The sequence below is a fragment of the Equus przewalskii genome, chromosome 14 (genome assembly GCF_037783145.1).
Source record: "Equus przewalskii isolate Varuska chromosome 14, EquPr2, whole genome shotgun sequence".
Classification (NCBI taxonomy): Eukaryota; Metazoa; Chordata; class Mammalia; order Perissodactyla; family Equidae; genus Equus; species Equus przewalskii.
The window spans coordinates 45887772-45902405 of NC_091844.1; the positions used below are offsets into that span (position 1 = coordinate 45887772).

The 14634-nt window shown below is 36.9% G+C and overlaps 1 protein-coding gene across 20 annotated transcripts in view; it reads left to right on the top strand.

Annotated features, from left to right (window-relative positions):
- ASB3 (ankyrin repeat and SOCS box containing 3) overlaps positions 1 to 14634 on the top strand; it is a 107718-nt gene that overhangs the window by 64803 nt on the left and 28281 nt on the right. For all 20 annotated transcript variants that reach the window (XM_070573905.1, XM_070573899.1, XM_008533575.2 and 17 more), the window contains 4 exons: positions 6105 to 6217; positions 6796 to 6931; positions 9861 to 10038; positions 12349 to 12546. In XM_070573905.1, the coding sequence (XP_070430006.1) occupies positions 6105 to 6217; positions 6796 to 6931; positions 9861 to 10038; positions 12349 to 12546 (625 nt within the window). The remainder of the gene's footprint in view (positions 1 to 6104; positions 6218 to 6795; positions 6932 to 9860; positions 10039 to 12348; positions 12547 to 14634) is intronic.

Genomic DNA, 14634 nt, shown 5'->3' on the forward strand with positions numbered 1-14634 from the left:
AGTGCTGAGGATATACAGTAGTGAGTGAATCTTGTAATCTGGTGAGGAATTTATAATGAACAAGTATACATGTGAATTATAATTGTGATCTGTTATAAGTGATACCAAGGAATAGGGCATTATGATATGATAGACAGTAATGAAGAGGAGGGACCTGCTTTAGGTGGGCTGGTCAGTGAAAACTACTCTCAGTTGTGGCATTTTGAAAGTATGATGAGAACCATTTGAGATAAGGCAAAAGAAGACGAGTGTGACTAGAACACAGTGAGTGTGGGGAGAGGCCCACAAGGTGAGGCTGAAGAGAGAGCTGTTCCCCTCAGAGTAGCTCCAGCCAAAAATTCATTTGTTCCCTTAAAAGAAAAAAATCATAACTTCTTGCGATGACCTACAAAATCTGACTCCTTTCTACCTCTCTGGCCTTATTTCCTCTTCCTGACTTTCGGCTTCAGCCACATTGGCCATCCTACTAAACATACCTAGCCCTTTCCCACTTCCCTGCCTTTACACTTCCTGTTTCCTCTGTTTGGAGGACTCTTCCTCCACTTCTTTGCATGGCTTACTGCTTCTTATCTTTCGTTTCCCTGTTCACATGTGTCTGTTTCAGAGAGACGACCTCTATCCTCTTGTCTAAAGTAGCACTCTCATACCCAGTCACTGCCTGTTACTCTAGCCTGTTAATTTCGTTCACGGTCTTTTTGTCAGAACCTATTTTATTTATCTGTGTTCTTCTTTATTATCTGTCTCTTCACTAGAATGAAAGTTCCATGAAGGCGAATACTTGGTAGGTCTTGTTCACTGCTATATCCCTTGTGTTTGGCACAGTCCCTGGCACTGTTGAATGATTGGATTAATTAATTTATTATTGCAGAGTCTTGAAGGACATGGTAAGATGATAGGTTTTATTTTAAGTGCAAATAGGAGCCCTGAAAAAAATTTTAAACTGCTATTGTAGCTATTAAGTTGATTTCAATGGCTTGTTGTTTATACCCCCTTTTATAATCCTCTGAATTCTTCCGTGGAGTTGTCAGGTATGTTTATATAGTCATCCTTAATTTAGATAGAATGTGAAGTCGTAAGAAGTGTAGTGACTTCTTCCAAAGCACTGTGGTTTGCTGGTTTTCTGGGATCTGTAAATCAATGTGGCTTTGTTTTTAAAATCAATTTTTGGAAAATTTCAGGCATTATTTCCTCAAATATATTTTTTCCTACCCAGTTCTTACTCTCTTCTCCTTTTTGGACTCCAATTACATGTATTTTGGACTGTTTGATGTTGTTCCACGCTGTCCCTGATGCACAATTCATTTTTCTTCAGTCTTTTTTTCTCTCTCTTCTTTAGATTGAATGATTTATATTGATGTCTTCAAGTTCGATGACTCTTCTGCCATCTCTAACCTTCTTTTAAGCCCATCCATTTCTTTTTTTCAGTTCTAGAATTTCTATTTGGTTCTTTTTTAATAGTTTCATTTCTCTGTTGAGATTCTCTGTGTATGCCTATTTGTACACCATAGATATTAAAAGTAAAATCTTTGAGCATATTTTTCTTAAATTTTTAAAGCATATTTGTAATAGCTGCTTTAGTTAATCTGTTAGACCCAACATCTGGACCATCTCGGGGTCAGTTTCTGCTGCTACTTTCTGACTTGTATGCTGGGCATTGTGGATAATATGTTGTAGAGACTTGAATTCTGTTATCTTTCTCTGAGAAGTGTTGATTTTTTTTCTTTTTTTCTGATAGGTGGGTCATTCACTGGCTTATCACCTTGAACTTGCTTAGGTTTGGTTTTATGTTTTGTTAGATAGATCTGTGGAGAGCTTAAGGTGTTTCCCAAGCCTCTCTAACTTGGCTGGACTCAACTCTCAATCTCTGCCTTCTTCCTCATCTTGTCAGGGCTTATTTTAGGCTTAGTCAGAGCAAATCTAGAGTAGATCTTACTCTCAGATGTGGTTCTTACTCCTAGGACTCTGCCTTTTGGGTGTCTCAGCTGGATGCCCAGGATGTTAACGAGGTATCATGTGGTTTCGCCAGTCTGACTGGACCAGAACTCCTAGGAGTTCCATTGCCCCTCAGCACTGTTTGACCTCTAGTTATCTCTATTCCATTCTTAATCCGTTAGCTGTTCTCTGGTAAGCTTCTTCTTGCCTTGTACATGTGTAGCCCAGACCTCACCTGGGGATTCTTGGAGAACTTGCACAGTAGAACCTCCCCTCTCATGGTAGAACCTCTCTGGGGACTTGCCATGCAGATTTCAACTGCTTAACCTCTAATCTCTGCCTCCTCAGCTCAGTGGACTGCTGCACTCTGCTTGGACTATTTCCTCTACCTTACCCACGCTCTGCTCAGACTTCAGCTCACTGCACCTAATCAAGAAATGTCCCAGGCAGAGAGCTTGGGTGGTCATGAGACTTACCTCATGAGTTTCCCTGCTCTCAGCAGTCACAGTCTTCTGCCTGTTGTTTAATGCCAGAAAAAGTTGCCTTATATATTTTCTTCATTCTTATGACAGTTTATGGCGGGATGGCTGGTTTAGTACCAGTTATCTTGTTATATCCAGAAGTATAATTCCAAAGCCTATTCACTTTGGAGAGGGAATATATTCTTGAAAAGAGAAAATCTTATTTCATTTTAGATGTTTATTTTTCCTTCCTCCAGTCAACAATTGATTATTGTCTGTCTTCTCCCTGCAGTTGGCACTGGGCATACAAAAGGAACAAGACTCAGTTTCTTTCCTCAAGGAGCATACTTTCTTAATGATAAGAAGGCCAATAAATAGGAAGTTCGTCTTTTTATTTTTATTTTTTTTGAGGAGGATTAGCCCTGAGCTCACATCTGCCGCCAATCCTCCTCTTTTTGCTGAGGAGGACAGGCTCTGAGCTGACATCCATGCCCATCTTCCTCTACTTTATATGTGGGATGCCTGCCACAGCATGGCTTGACAAGAGGTGCCTAGATCTGCACCTGGGATCTGACCCGGCGAACCCCGGGCTGCCGAAGTGGAACTTGTGAACTCAACTACTGTGCTACTGGGCTGGCCCCTCAAGTCTTTTTTTTTGGAATAAACTTTTTTCTTTTTTTTTGAGGAAGATTAGCCCTGAGGTAACTGCTGCCAATCCTCCTCTTTTCTCTAAGGAAAACTGGCCCTGAGCTAACATCCATGCCCATGTTCCTCTACTTTATATGTGGGACGCCTACCACAGCATGGCGTGCCAAGTGGTGCCATGTCCGCACCCGGAATCCAAACCGGCCAACCCCGGGCCGCCGAAGTGGAACGTGTGCACTTAACCGCTGCGCCCCTGGGCCAGCCCCTGGAATAAACTTTAATTGAAGCATAAAATACATGGTTATGGTATGGTCCCTCTGCCCCGATTTAGCAACTTGTTAAATAAGGAGAGAAAGTTGATCCACCTCTTCCAAAGGAGAGGCGTTGGTAGTAGTAGATGTAACCTATAAATACACTTTTCTAGATCACTATTTTTCTTTTTTTTAAAGATTTTATTTTTTCCTTTTTCTCCCCAAGCCCCCCGGTACATAGTTGTGGGTCCTTCTAGTTGTGGCATGTGGGACACTGCGTCAGTGTGGTTTGATGAGCCGTGCCATGTCCGCGCCCAGGATTCGAACCAACGAAACACTGGGCCGCCTGCAGCGGAGCGCGCGAACTTAACCACTCGGCCATGGGGCTAGCCCCTAGATCACTATTTCTTAATTATTAGCCAGTAAATTTGCTTATCGTGAAATAATTAGTAAGAGGTATAAAAAAGCTATTTATCTGCTGATGTGTTGGTTTCACTCTTTTTGTCCTTGGCATGTGTTTTCACTAGAGATGCAGAAATCAGATATCTTAATGTATTTATGATATTAAAAGTGAAAACAGTTTTTCTCTGACTTCTATAGTGTATTTAATAGTCAAAACAAGTGTTTTCGACTTTCTTTTTTTAGAAGGTCAGCTTAAAACTTGAAAACAAACTTATCTTCACTCTGCTTCATATATCACTGTTGACAACCTGATAATCTTCAACTCAGGGTCTGGCTATAGAATGATTTTTGCCAATAATCACTGATAATGATATATGAATTGGATATAAAACAGATTTTCTTCCTTTTCTGTCATAACCTCCACCCAAAATTAGATTGATTTTAGATTGATTATAGAAAAATGACTTAGCTTGAAAATCTGTTGTTTTTTCTATAGTAAAATGCCCTTGAATGTTAACTTGGAAATAAAGATGAGTTATGTTAAACTTCTCCTACAGTGATACTACGTCAACATGGTGGTTAAATTTCTGAAACCTCCCGGGATAAGAGAGTTGTTGATTATAGAACTTCTGACAATCTTATGGGGGAAATAAGCCTTGGTGTAAATTCAATATACCAAATTAATCGGCTGTCAACAACATGTTAGTCATCTTTGATAATAATGAATACATTTGTCATTTCTTGTTTTATACTTTTAAGGATTTTATCTTCCACATTGTTTCATTTTTATTAGTGTTTTTCTAATATGGCCCTTCATCCAGATGTCTAGTGCTTTTCTAATTTTTTTTTTTTAAAGATATATTTTTTTTTATAGATTTTTTTATTTTTTTCCTTTTTCTCCCCAAAGCCCCCTGGTACATAGTTGTATATTCTTCGTTGTGGGTCCTTCTAGTTGTGGCATGTGGGACGCTGCCTCAGCGTGGTTTGATGAGCAGTGCCATGTCCGCGCCCAGGATTCGAACCAATGAAACACTGGGCCGCCTGCAGCGGAGCGTGCGAACTTAACCACTCGGCCACGGGGCCAGCCCCTGCTTTTCTAATTTTTGACTGAGTGTTGTTGATTCTCACTTCCTGCCTCCTACTATAGCAGAAGAGATAGGATAATTGTATGCTTGAAATGAAATGAAAAATCTTGTTTTTCAAACCTCCTTTCCCATTACCAAGCACGTGCAATCAGACCTTCTTATACATACCTCTCTTCTTTCTCTTCTTGTAGATACTGGTATTTCCACAAACTTAGAATTCTAGGAAGACGTTGGAATAGCCTACACCTGCAGCATTCACAGTATACCTTGTCTGCTAATGGTGTGCGTGTGTGTACTTATTTTATTAAGTATTATGTAGGTCTATTCTGGCATTCTGATTTTTTTCATTAACTCCTCCAAAATTACTGCCACGTTCATAGTAAAGTTTTGTGGTAGGTGGCATTCTAGAAAGTTTAGCCTGACTTGTTTGTTCTATCAACTTAATAACATTATACCTATGTTTATCCTCACTAGCTAGGATTTATAAACTTTTATATGTACATGATATTAGACTATACATATCTTGTGGTAATGTTAAATTAGATATGTAAAAGAAAGAATGATTTGGTGAAATTAGTAAAAGGGACATGATTTTTAGGTATCTATAGGCATGCAAACTATTCTTTCAAATGATCTATGTCAGCAGCAACTTCGGAGTCATTAATTTCAGTTACTATAGTTAAGTAATATGCGTTACTTTAACAACACTCTTTAGTTTATTTGGAGTCCTCTTTTAGTTCAAATAAGCAAACTTTTACTGTATTTTCATTGGTTGATATAAGAACGTCATTTTAACAATGATTGTTTATGGATTATATTATGCTTAAAAAATATGCAAGGCACAGACTTTCAGTATTGCTCTTTCAACTTGCTTGTCAGTGACTATTGTCATTTGTGATCAGATGGTAATGATAGCAAACCTTTCAATTCTTCTAAGACTGTTTTTCCAGACTGGTGCTGTTTCTTCTGTCTTGTTCATCCCATCCCCTTCCCAATTGTATTTTTTATAAAATAGAAACACATCGTCTCTATTATCAGAGAGAACATGTTTGCCTCTTGGCTTCCAATTCCTCTGTATCTTTTAAAATATGATTGAAAATAATTTTGTCTGTACACAGAAAGGATATATATGTTAATGGGTTTGGGCTACGACAATTGTAATAAATGTTTTGGCATTGCATAAGGAGTGTGTGTTTTGATTTGTTGATAGGAATGATCACAGCGTTGTGAGTTACAAGGTGAATAAGTGATGAGAACATCACCAAAGTGTCTAGTCCTACAAACATGCCTTTTTACTGACAATAATTTTTTTGACTGCTGTATTGCAGCTGTTGAAAATGGACAGGTAGATGTGGTAAGGCTGTTGCTTCGACACGGAGCAAATGTTAATGGATCCCATTCTATGTGTGGATGGAACGCCTTGCACCAGGCTACTTTTCAGGTAACCTCTGAATTTATTATTTCATTTCCATGTAAATTGTGCATTTTACCCTTTTAAAATGACAGTTCTATACAGTTTTTGCTTCCTACTTGCCTGTGATTTATGATGGTTAGTGCAGTACAGAAAAGGCAGTCTAAATGCTAATGATCATTTTGAATAAGCCAACTGCTGTAGTAGTTCCAGCAGCTTTGGGCTGCAGGGATTATCTAAGGTTTTTCAATGTTGATAGCATAGTTAAAAGACAGTCAGAATATTTGGGATATAAATTGATAGCAAGCAGTGGCTTATTTTAGTTATAGTAGTGTATTTAGAAACTGTGATAACACCTTAGTGCTTGGGCTAGCAAGCTAATTTTCAGGATTTTATAAGGATTCTAATTCCAAGAGATCTATTTTTGTTTAGTGGGCTAGCTAAAGGTATAGAATAATCTGATTAACACTTCCTTCCCATCCACCAGTTGACTTTTCTAAAAAAATTTTCCTTTAGTGAGGGTAAAACACACACACACAACAATAAGAAAAGAGATACCTTCTATTTTCTTTGTTTTCTCTTATTTAAAATATGAATCTGTGCTTTAGGAAAATGCTGAGATCATAAAATTGCTTCTTAAAAAAGGAGCAAACAAGGAATGCCAGGATGACTTTGGAATCACACCTTTATTTGTGGCTGCTCAGTATGGCAAGATAGAAAGCTTGAGCATACTTATTTCATCGGGTAAGATTAATCCATTAGCCTTTGCACTGTTAAGATCATGAGTTTTAACTTTGTATCTTCCTGGGAAGAATAATTCTTGACCAGATATAAATCAGGTTGTGAAGTTTATGGTTTTATCTTAGTGGTAAATAAGAGTACATACAAGTTGATTTGTAGGCCTGGTTACTAAGTGTCTATTACTAACATGTACAGCTTGTTATATGCAATATAACAATGCAGTGCACAGCTACTAATTTATCTGGGTAGGAACATAATGATCTATCACTGAAACAGGTTTATTGGCAAGTTGAATGATGGGGCTATCCTTTTTTATAGGGACCTGAACAGTTCCAACTTTCTGGGGTATAAGACCAGTTTAGGCTTAATTAATTTATTAGATAGCTCTTTTGTATATTAACCCTTTGAGTTGGGTGTTTTGGTCAATTGTGTGATGTTTAAATGGGTTTATTTCAAAGCTTGTTTACACTTTAATAGCAATATAATCCTGGTAAAGGTTTCTCTGTGGCAACTACTGCACATTCAGCATTGCCAGAGAAGATGGTGTAGAGGTGGCATTCTTATTCTGTATGTCATTTCTATGACCAGAAATGTTTGTTACGTAAGGGCTTTTAAATTCCTCCAAACACTGTGTGTGCTCATAATGCTAACTTGATGAGGCAGGGATAGTCAAGAGCAGAAGGGAAATATACCAGATTTGCCACCAGGCAAATTTTTTTTTTTTTTAAATACCTAGGCTTTTTAGATACCTTCTGTAATACCTAAGCTTTTAATAAATTACCTCCAAATATACAAAAAAAGCCTTTATTTAGACATCATGGCATGCATTTTCTTATTTCTGTTTTCTCCTTACAAACCTTTAAATACTCAAGTTGAAGTGGGAAGCAAAAGAAACATTCATTAAGTGCCAAATTAAGATATCTGTTACAAATATTGCATCCATAAATCACAGAGTTCAGAGGAATCTCCAAAATCATTTATTGAAGCATGTTTTTTTTTTTTTTTATTAAGAATCCTAGGCCCTGAATGTTTAAATGCCTTGCCAAAGATCTAGAAAGTATTTCCTGGCAGAATCTGGGCTTGGACTCAGGCCTTCTGACTTCTCATCTGCTTTCTTCTATGTTGTACCTTCCTGAGGACTGTCTTAATTCATTTTATGGCTGCCAGTCCCATAAGTTCCAATTATGAGTGTGTAACGAATATTTAGAATAAAATGGGTTAAATTGCACCTCAATGTGCTGAGCCTATCTCCTGGAACACTAAGTACCCGTTTTGTTTTGCTTTGTTCTTTTTTTTTTCCTTCTCTCCTCTCTGAATAGTTGTGAAAAGCAAGTTGAAAAGGTATGTAGGTATGTCTGTAATGTAGCTGTATATGTTTCTGGCTCCTTAAAATGACTTTCATTTCAGTGAATTATCTGTCATTTTTCTGACTTTATACCTGTAATCTTTCTCTTTTTTTGGTATGAATACAGTTTTTATTGAGCATCTAATTTGTGTCCCACTGTTCTAGGCACTGGAGATAACACAGTCCCAATTTACATGGGCACATACCTAGATAAGTGGGTATTTACAATCAAGCTTGTGAAATTTTTTTTCCGTATATATTTCTCTTTTTTGCTTGTACATTGTAATATATTTTGAATTCTGTGTAGATTACATCATGTTCACCACCCAAAGACTAATTACAATCCATCACTACACATGTGTGCCTAATCACACCTTTTGCCCTCCTTCCCCCCCCCCCCCCCGTCTACCTGTAATTTTACAGGGACTAGTTCCTTATTCTTTCTGATACATTGAAATTATCAATCAAAATGAAACATTGCTTAAAAAAGAAAGTTAAATAGGTTTATTTCTTGACTTAGTCTTTTTTTCAGTAATAGTGTTCACTTCTTTCTGAGGCTGACAGTAGGTGAAGCATCCACCTTGTATAAGTCAAGAAGATTCTGCTTTTCTAGACAGGTTGAATGTCCAGTTGGAATTTCTGAAGGTTCCATAAACTCTAACTTACCATTTGTGTTTTGCATAGTTTTTGCCCATATCAGGGCTTTGTTTTATTCAAGGTACACTTATGGAACATGCTTTTAAATAAAACATAGTCTTTTTACCCTTGATGATGATGATTTTTCTGCTGAGATATATTCCAGAAATTTAAAAATTCTCACAGTCATATACTAACACCATACTTAGCATATTTAACACATTGTCAATGAGAAAAGATTGGGGAAAGTCTGCTGTTTTCAAAACCTTCACCAAAATTGAGTTCACTTTCAATTTTTCACATCTTTCTACACTGGCATCTAAATAATTGATTAGATTTATGCTTTAAAAAATTATCTCAGAAACCCATTTAAATAGATCTTTTTCCTTTTATTCTAGGCTCTATTTATCATGCAATGGTCTTGAAGAAAAGGGATGTAATAAAGAGTATAGTCAATATTAGTTTTAAGGCATAGCCCCCATGTATTTACTGGAAATTTTTCTCATGAATCGATCAGTGACCTCTATAAAGTCTCATAATTGAGGTTTTCCTCATCTTTTTCTGTACTTAGCAGAATTGTTACTCATATTCGGTGGCATGCATTTTCCCTTTTCAAACATTTACTTACTGGATCCACAGAGTGCTTTTTAGAGGGGGGATTGGAATGAAATGAATCCTTCATTGAATAAGATTTTTGTTTTAGCTTAAAAATGAATTCTGAAATATTAATTACTTGTTTTCTTGCTAATGTAAGAGCAAAAACAATTTAAATGATTATGAACAAGTTGGGAAAATCAGTGTTTATACAACAATATCCGCTGGGGGAGGGGGGAAGCTATTGTTCTGTGAATCCCTTTTAAGGCAGCTGCTTTGAAATTTATGTTAATTATCATGGCTTTTCCTTTTTTGCATAAATGAGAATTATGTGTTAAATGTTTTATTTTGTATTAGGTGCAAATGTCAATTGTCAAGCTTTGGATAAAGCAACTCCTTTGTTCATTGCTGCTCAGGAGGGCCACGTGGAATGTGTGGAGCTTTTGCTGTCCAGTGGGGCAGATCCTGATCTTTACTGTAATGAGGACAATTGGCAGTTACCTATTCATGCAGCTGCACAGATGGGCCATGCAAAGTAAGTGTTAAAAATGGAAAATACAAATGGTCTCATGATTAAAAGGTAATAAGGAAGAAATCTTCTGGGCCAGACCTTTTACCTCCAGGCAAAATCCTTGCTATTTCCTTCTCTACCAGTCTGCTGGGTGACTAGATCTACTCATATCTGTCCTCCGTGTCATCTCCAGGCCCTCTTAGTCTTGCACTTTTCTAGTGTGAGGTAGAGTGGCTAGAGTCCACATAACCCCAGGGACTTTCTCAGGGTGTTAAGTCTTCCCTCTGATTTCTCAAACTATAGCCTTGCTCTCCCAGTCCTCTCCAGTTTTAGCCCAGGCCTCTTCAGGTAGTGATCTGAAGGCCTTATTCAACTTCTTTACGTTACCTCCCTGACCCCCAAAACTTCTGAGTTTGTGACACCCCCCCTTGGAGTCGAGTCTTTCTTTTGTCTGGGTTGGTAGTTCTCCCCATCGTGAATTCTTTGACTGGATTTCTTTATCTAATCTCAAGTCCAATCTGGTACTTTTCTCTGCTTCTATTACTCTTCTTCGTTTTTTTTTTTTTGAGGAAGATTAGCCTTGAGCTAACTGCTGCCAATCCTCCTCTTTTTGCTGAGGAAGACTGGCCCTGAACTAACATCCATGCCCATCTTCCTCTACTTTATATGTGGGACACCTACCACAGCATGGCATGTCAAGCGGTGCCATGTGCGCACCCGGGATCTGAACCAGCGAACCCTGGGCTGCCAAAGTGGAACGTGCGAACTTAACTGCTGCGCCACAGGGCCAGCCCTGCCCCTATTACTCTTCTTCCTTAGCCAAAATTTCCCATGAAACTTTGGTATTTCTTGGAGAGAGAGAAAGGCTTAAAGAAAGTTGGAATTCCCTGAAGTTGGGGGTTCCAGGAGTCTTAGAAGCTTGGTTATACCTATGAGAATATGACAGTCTATCGTAACATGAGTTGGCACTGAACAGTTTTTTAAAATATGTTTAAAGTCTTTAGAGTCATAATTCTGCAATAATAATTTTAAAACTATTGTTAATATTATTTAATTTAAAAAGTAGTAGTGAAATGATCGTTACTTTAGTGTGTTTCCATAGTAGGAAAACAAATTCTGTAATTTGGTTATTATGCCACTAGGTGGCATGGTATTTTACTATTTCCTTAAAGATATTCATAAGCGTATTTGTGCCTTGTCGAAGAGTATAATTTTTCCAACCCATTTAAAAAAATTAAACACATTTATTAACTTTAAGAGATGTTAAACAGATCCTTTATTTTAACAAAATACATGGGTTTTAAAATTTGGTATTTTCTTAATTGTTGATTATTTATTTAAACATAAATCTTAGGTACACTTGTACTCTGTGCGTGACATTGATACCAAAACCCTCTTGGGAATTTGTTCTCAATTTTGAGGATTCTGTTTGTTGCTAACGCTTTCCTCCATAGACTACTTCTACGGTAACCCCTCTGTGAATGGAAGATCTCCTTCAGGGTTATCATCTCAGGCCTGCCTTACATGAGGAAAAGTAGCAAAGAGAAAGAACGTTATGATGATATGTTGGAGTAGCCCTGCCTTCCTTTTCCTAGAAGGAGGGGCGCTCCTGGCTCACATTAGCCCTACAATTGTATTTTAAATTTTAGAATAGTAGACTAGTCTTTTCTCTCTGGCTGAAGGTAAGTTTACAAGTAATCTAAGAACTTATGTTTTAGTAATTTTCTTTAGAACTTTCTCTGCTTAACCAACTTCTTTATAAATCTGCCTTGGTGTTTGAAGAGCTCATATTATTTTCAGAGAATAGAATATGTTAGCAGAAACTCTGATTTCTTCCTGATGAAAATACTATTCATGTCACTTACCATCTTTAAAAATTCTTATTAATGAGAAAGATAAAACTTTAATTTTTACTTTAAGAAGGAAAGTAATTTTTCTTGATACAAGTTTATATTTGGTATAATGAAGTTTTAAAGTATTAGATCCTAAAATATCTAACATAAAATTTGAATTTGGGGAATAAGGTGAAGGTGGTAAGGTAAATAATTAGTGAAAAAATAAAAAAGGACAACTGTTATCTATTTATTTATAGGAACATTATTTAATTCTGTTTCAGATATGTATAAGGACGTTTGTATTAAGCAACACTAATAAGTGTAAGATTTGGGAGTAGAGAGCCTGCAATAATTTAATGTAGTTAGGAGGTTCACTGAGGACAGATGGACTTCTTTATATCAGTGAATAGGTGTCTGTTAATATATGTGCTGGAGAAATGCTGCCTACATTCATGTCCGTATAAAAACATTAATTGCTCCTGAATTTGTGTACTTGCAGAATCTTGGACTTGTTAATACCACTTACTAACCGAGTCTGTGACACTGGGCCAGACAAAGTGAGCCCTGTTTACTCAGCAGTGTTTGGAGGCCATGAAGCGTGCCTAGAAATGTTACTCCGGTGTGGCTACAGCCCAGATGCCCAGATGTGCCTCGTCTTTGGATTCAGTTCTCCCATGTGTATGGCTTTCCAAAAGGAGTATGTATATTTGCTATATTTTTATTCTTTTTTTGCTTTATGGAGATGTATTTACAAGTGACTTTCTTTTATGATGAAACTTTGTATCTCTTAGTGCTAAATTGCTAACTTAGAAACAAAACACAGGGGCTGGCCCAGTGGCGCAGCAGTTAAGTTCACATGTTTCATTTTGGCAGCCTCATGTTCACTGGTTCCGATCCTGGGCATGGACCTATACACTGCTTGTCAAGCCATGCTGTGGCAGGCATTGCACATATAAAATAGAGGAAGATGGGCATGGATCTTAGCTCAGGGCCTATCTCCCTCAGCAAAAAAGAGGAGGATTGGCGGCAGAAGTTAGCTCAGGGCTAATCTTCCTCAAAAAAAAAACACAGACAAACAGAAAAAACCCTCTCTGATGGGCCTTGATCAGTCAATGTACAGTAGAAATGAAGTGATAATGTCAGATTTTTTTCCTTTCCTTTTTGGATCTGGATTATATTTTTAAAGTAGCAATTTTAGGGAATATTTTCAGTATATTAAAGTAAATTCAGGAATTCTCTGATATCCTTGGTCTTCAAAACAGTTCAAGAATTAAAACACACTTTCAGTTATATGATAAATAAGGTCTGAGAATCTAATGTATATCATCCTGACTATCGTTGATAACAGTTTTGTATAATTAAAATTTGCTAAGAGAGTAGAACTTAAATTCTCTCACTGACAAAAGAATCTAAATATGTGAAGTGATAGATGTGTTTAATTTGATGAGGGAAATCCTTTCACAATGTATACTTATATCGACTCATTTTGTACACTGTAAGTATCTTACAATCTTATTTGTCAATTATACCTCAGTAAAGCTGGGGCAAAAAAAAAGAAGAAAGAAGAGTTAAAAATGACTTTATCAAGTAAGGCATTGACTGTGTTTCAGATTATTTACCATTTGAAATTTATATTTACAAGACTTATGAGCCTAAAAATAAAACTTCAGTTTTGTAGATATTTGTACTTTTAATGTATTTGGTTTGTAGCATTTCTTTATGTGAGTCAGAGTAATAAAATTAAAGTCTTAAAAATATTTGTTTTGCTAATCTACCATGATCCTGTGAAGTAGAATACCTGAAGAATTACTGCTGCTTTGTTAGCTTCTGGCCTATACTCGTCTATAAGACTCCTAAGGTTTTAAAATAGATGGTAAGAATAAGGCAATGTTTAAGAAAAGTCATGTTGAGTAATATCTATGGTCCATCCAATAATGGAATAAGTTGTGTGGATAGATGCTATTTTTTTTTAAATTTTATTATTATTATTATTTTTCCCTTTGGTGAGGAAGATTGGCCCTGAGCTAACATCTGTTGCCAATCTTCCTCTTTTTGCTTGAGGAAGATTGTCCCTGAGCTAACACCTGTGGCGGTCTTCCTCTATTTTTTGTGTAGGACACTGCCATAACATGGCTTAATGAACGGCATGTAGGTCGGCACCCAGGATCTGAACCTGCAAATCCCAGGCAGTTAAGGTGGAGTGCACAAACTTAACCACTACGCCACTGGGCTGGCCCCTACATGCCATTGTTTTTAATGACACAAAAGAGGCTACAAGCATACCTCAAATTTCTTTGGCTTTCCTGAATTCACTATTATGGGTTGCTATCTGTGATTTAATTTAAATATCTCTCAAAAGCTTATTTACTAACCTTTTCTGTCTCTACCCCCTCTTAACATTTGCTATATAAAATAGTTCATTTTTATTCTGAATTTAAACTTCCAGTTATATATTGTAGTCTGAATATTTGGGGTTTTGGTTAATCGGAGTATCTGGGACCCACTCTATGCATAACTTTCGTGATTTCATAGAAGTTCGTTGTATACCCCCTTCAGTTTTGTCTTTCTAAACATTTTAGTTTACCTTCACTGAGGCTGTGTTGATGACTTCAGTTGTTTCTTCATTTATCTTTCTCTATACATATCTAACTCCATTGCATTTTATTATTAGGTCAGAATTGAACTTTTTTTTTTATTAGATAAGAACATAATATTTTTGGGTAGTTTGTATGTGTATGTGTCCAATATAATGATAGTCTTTTTTGACCTTCAGTTACCTTTTGGA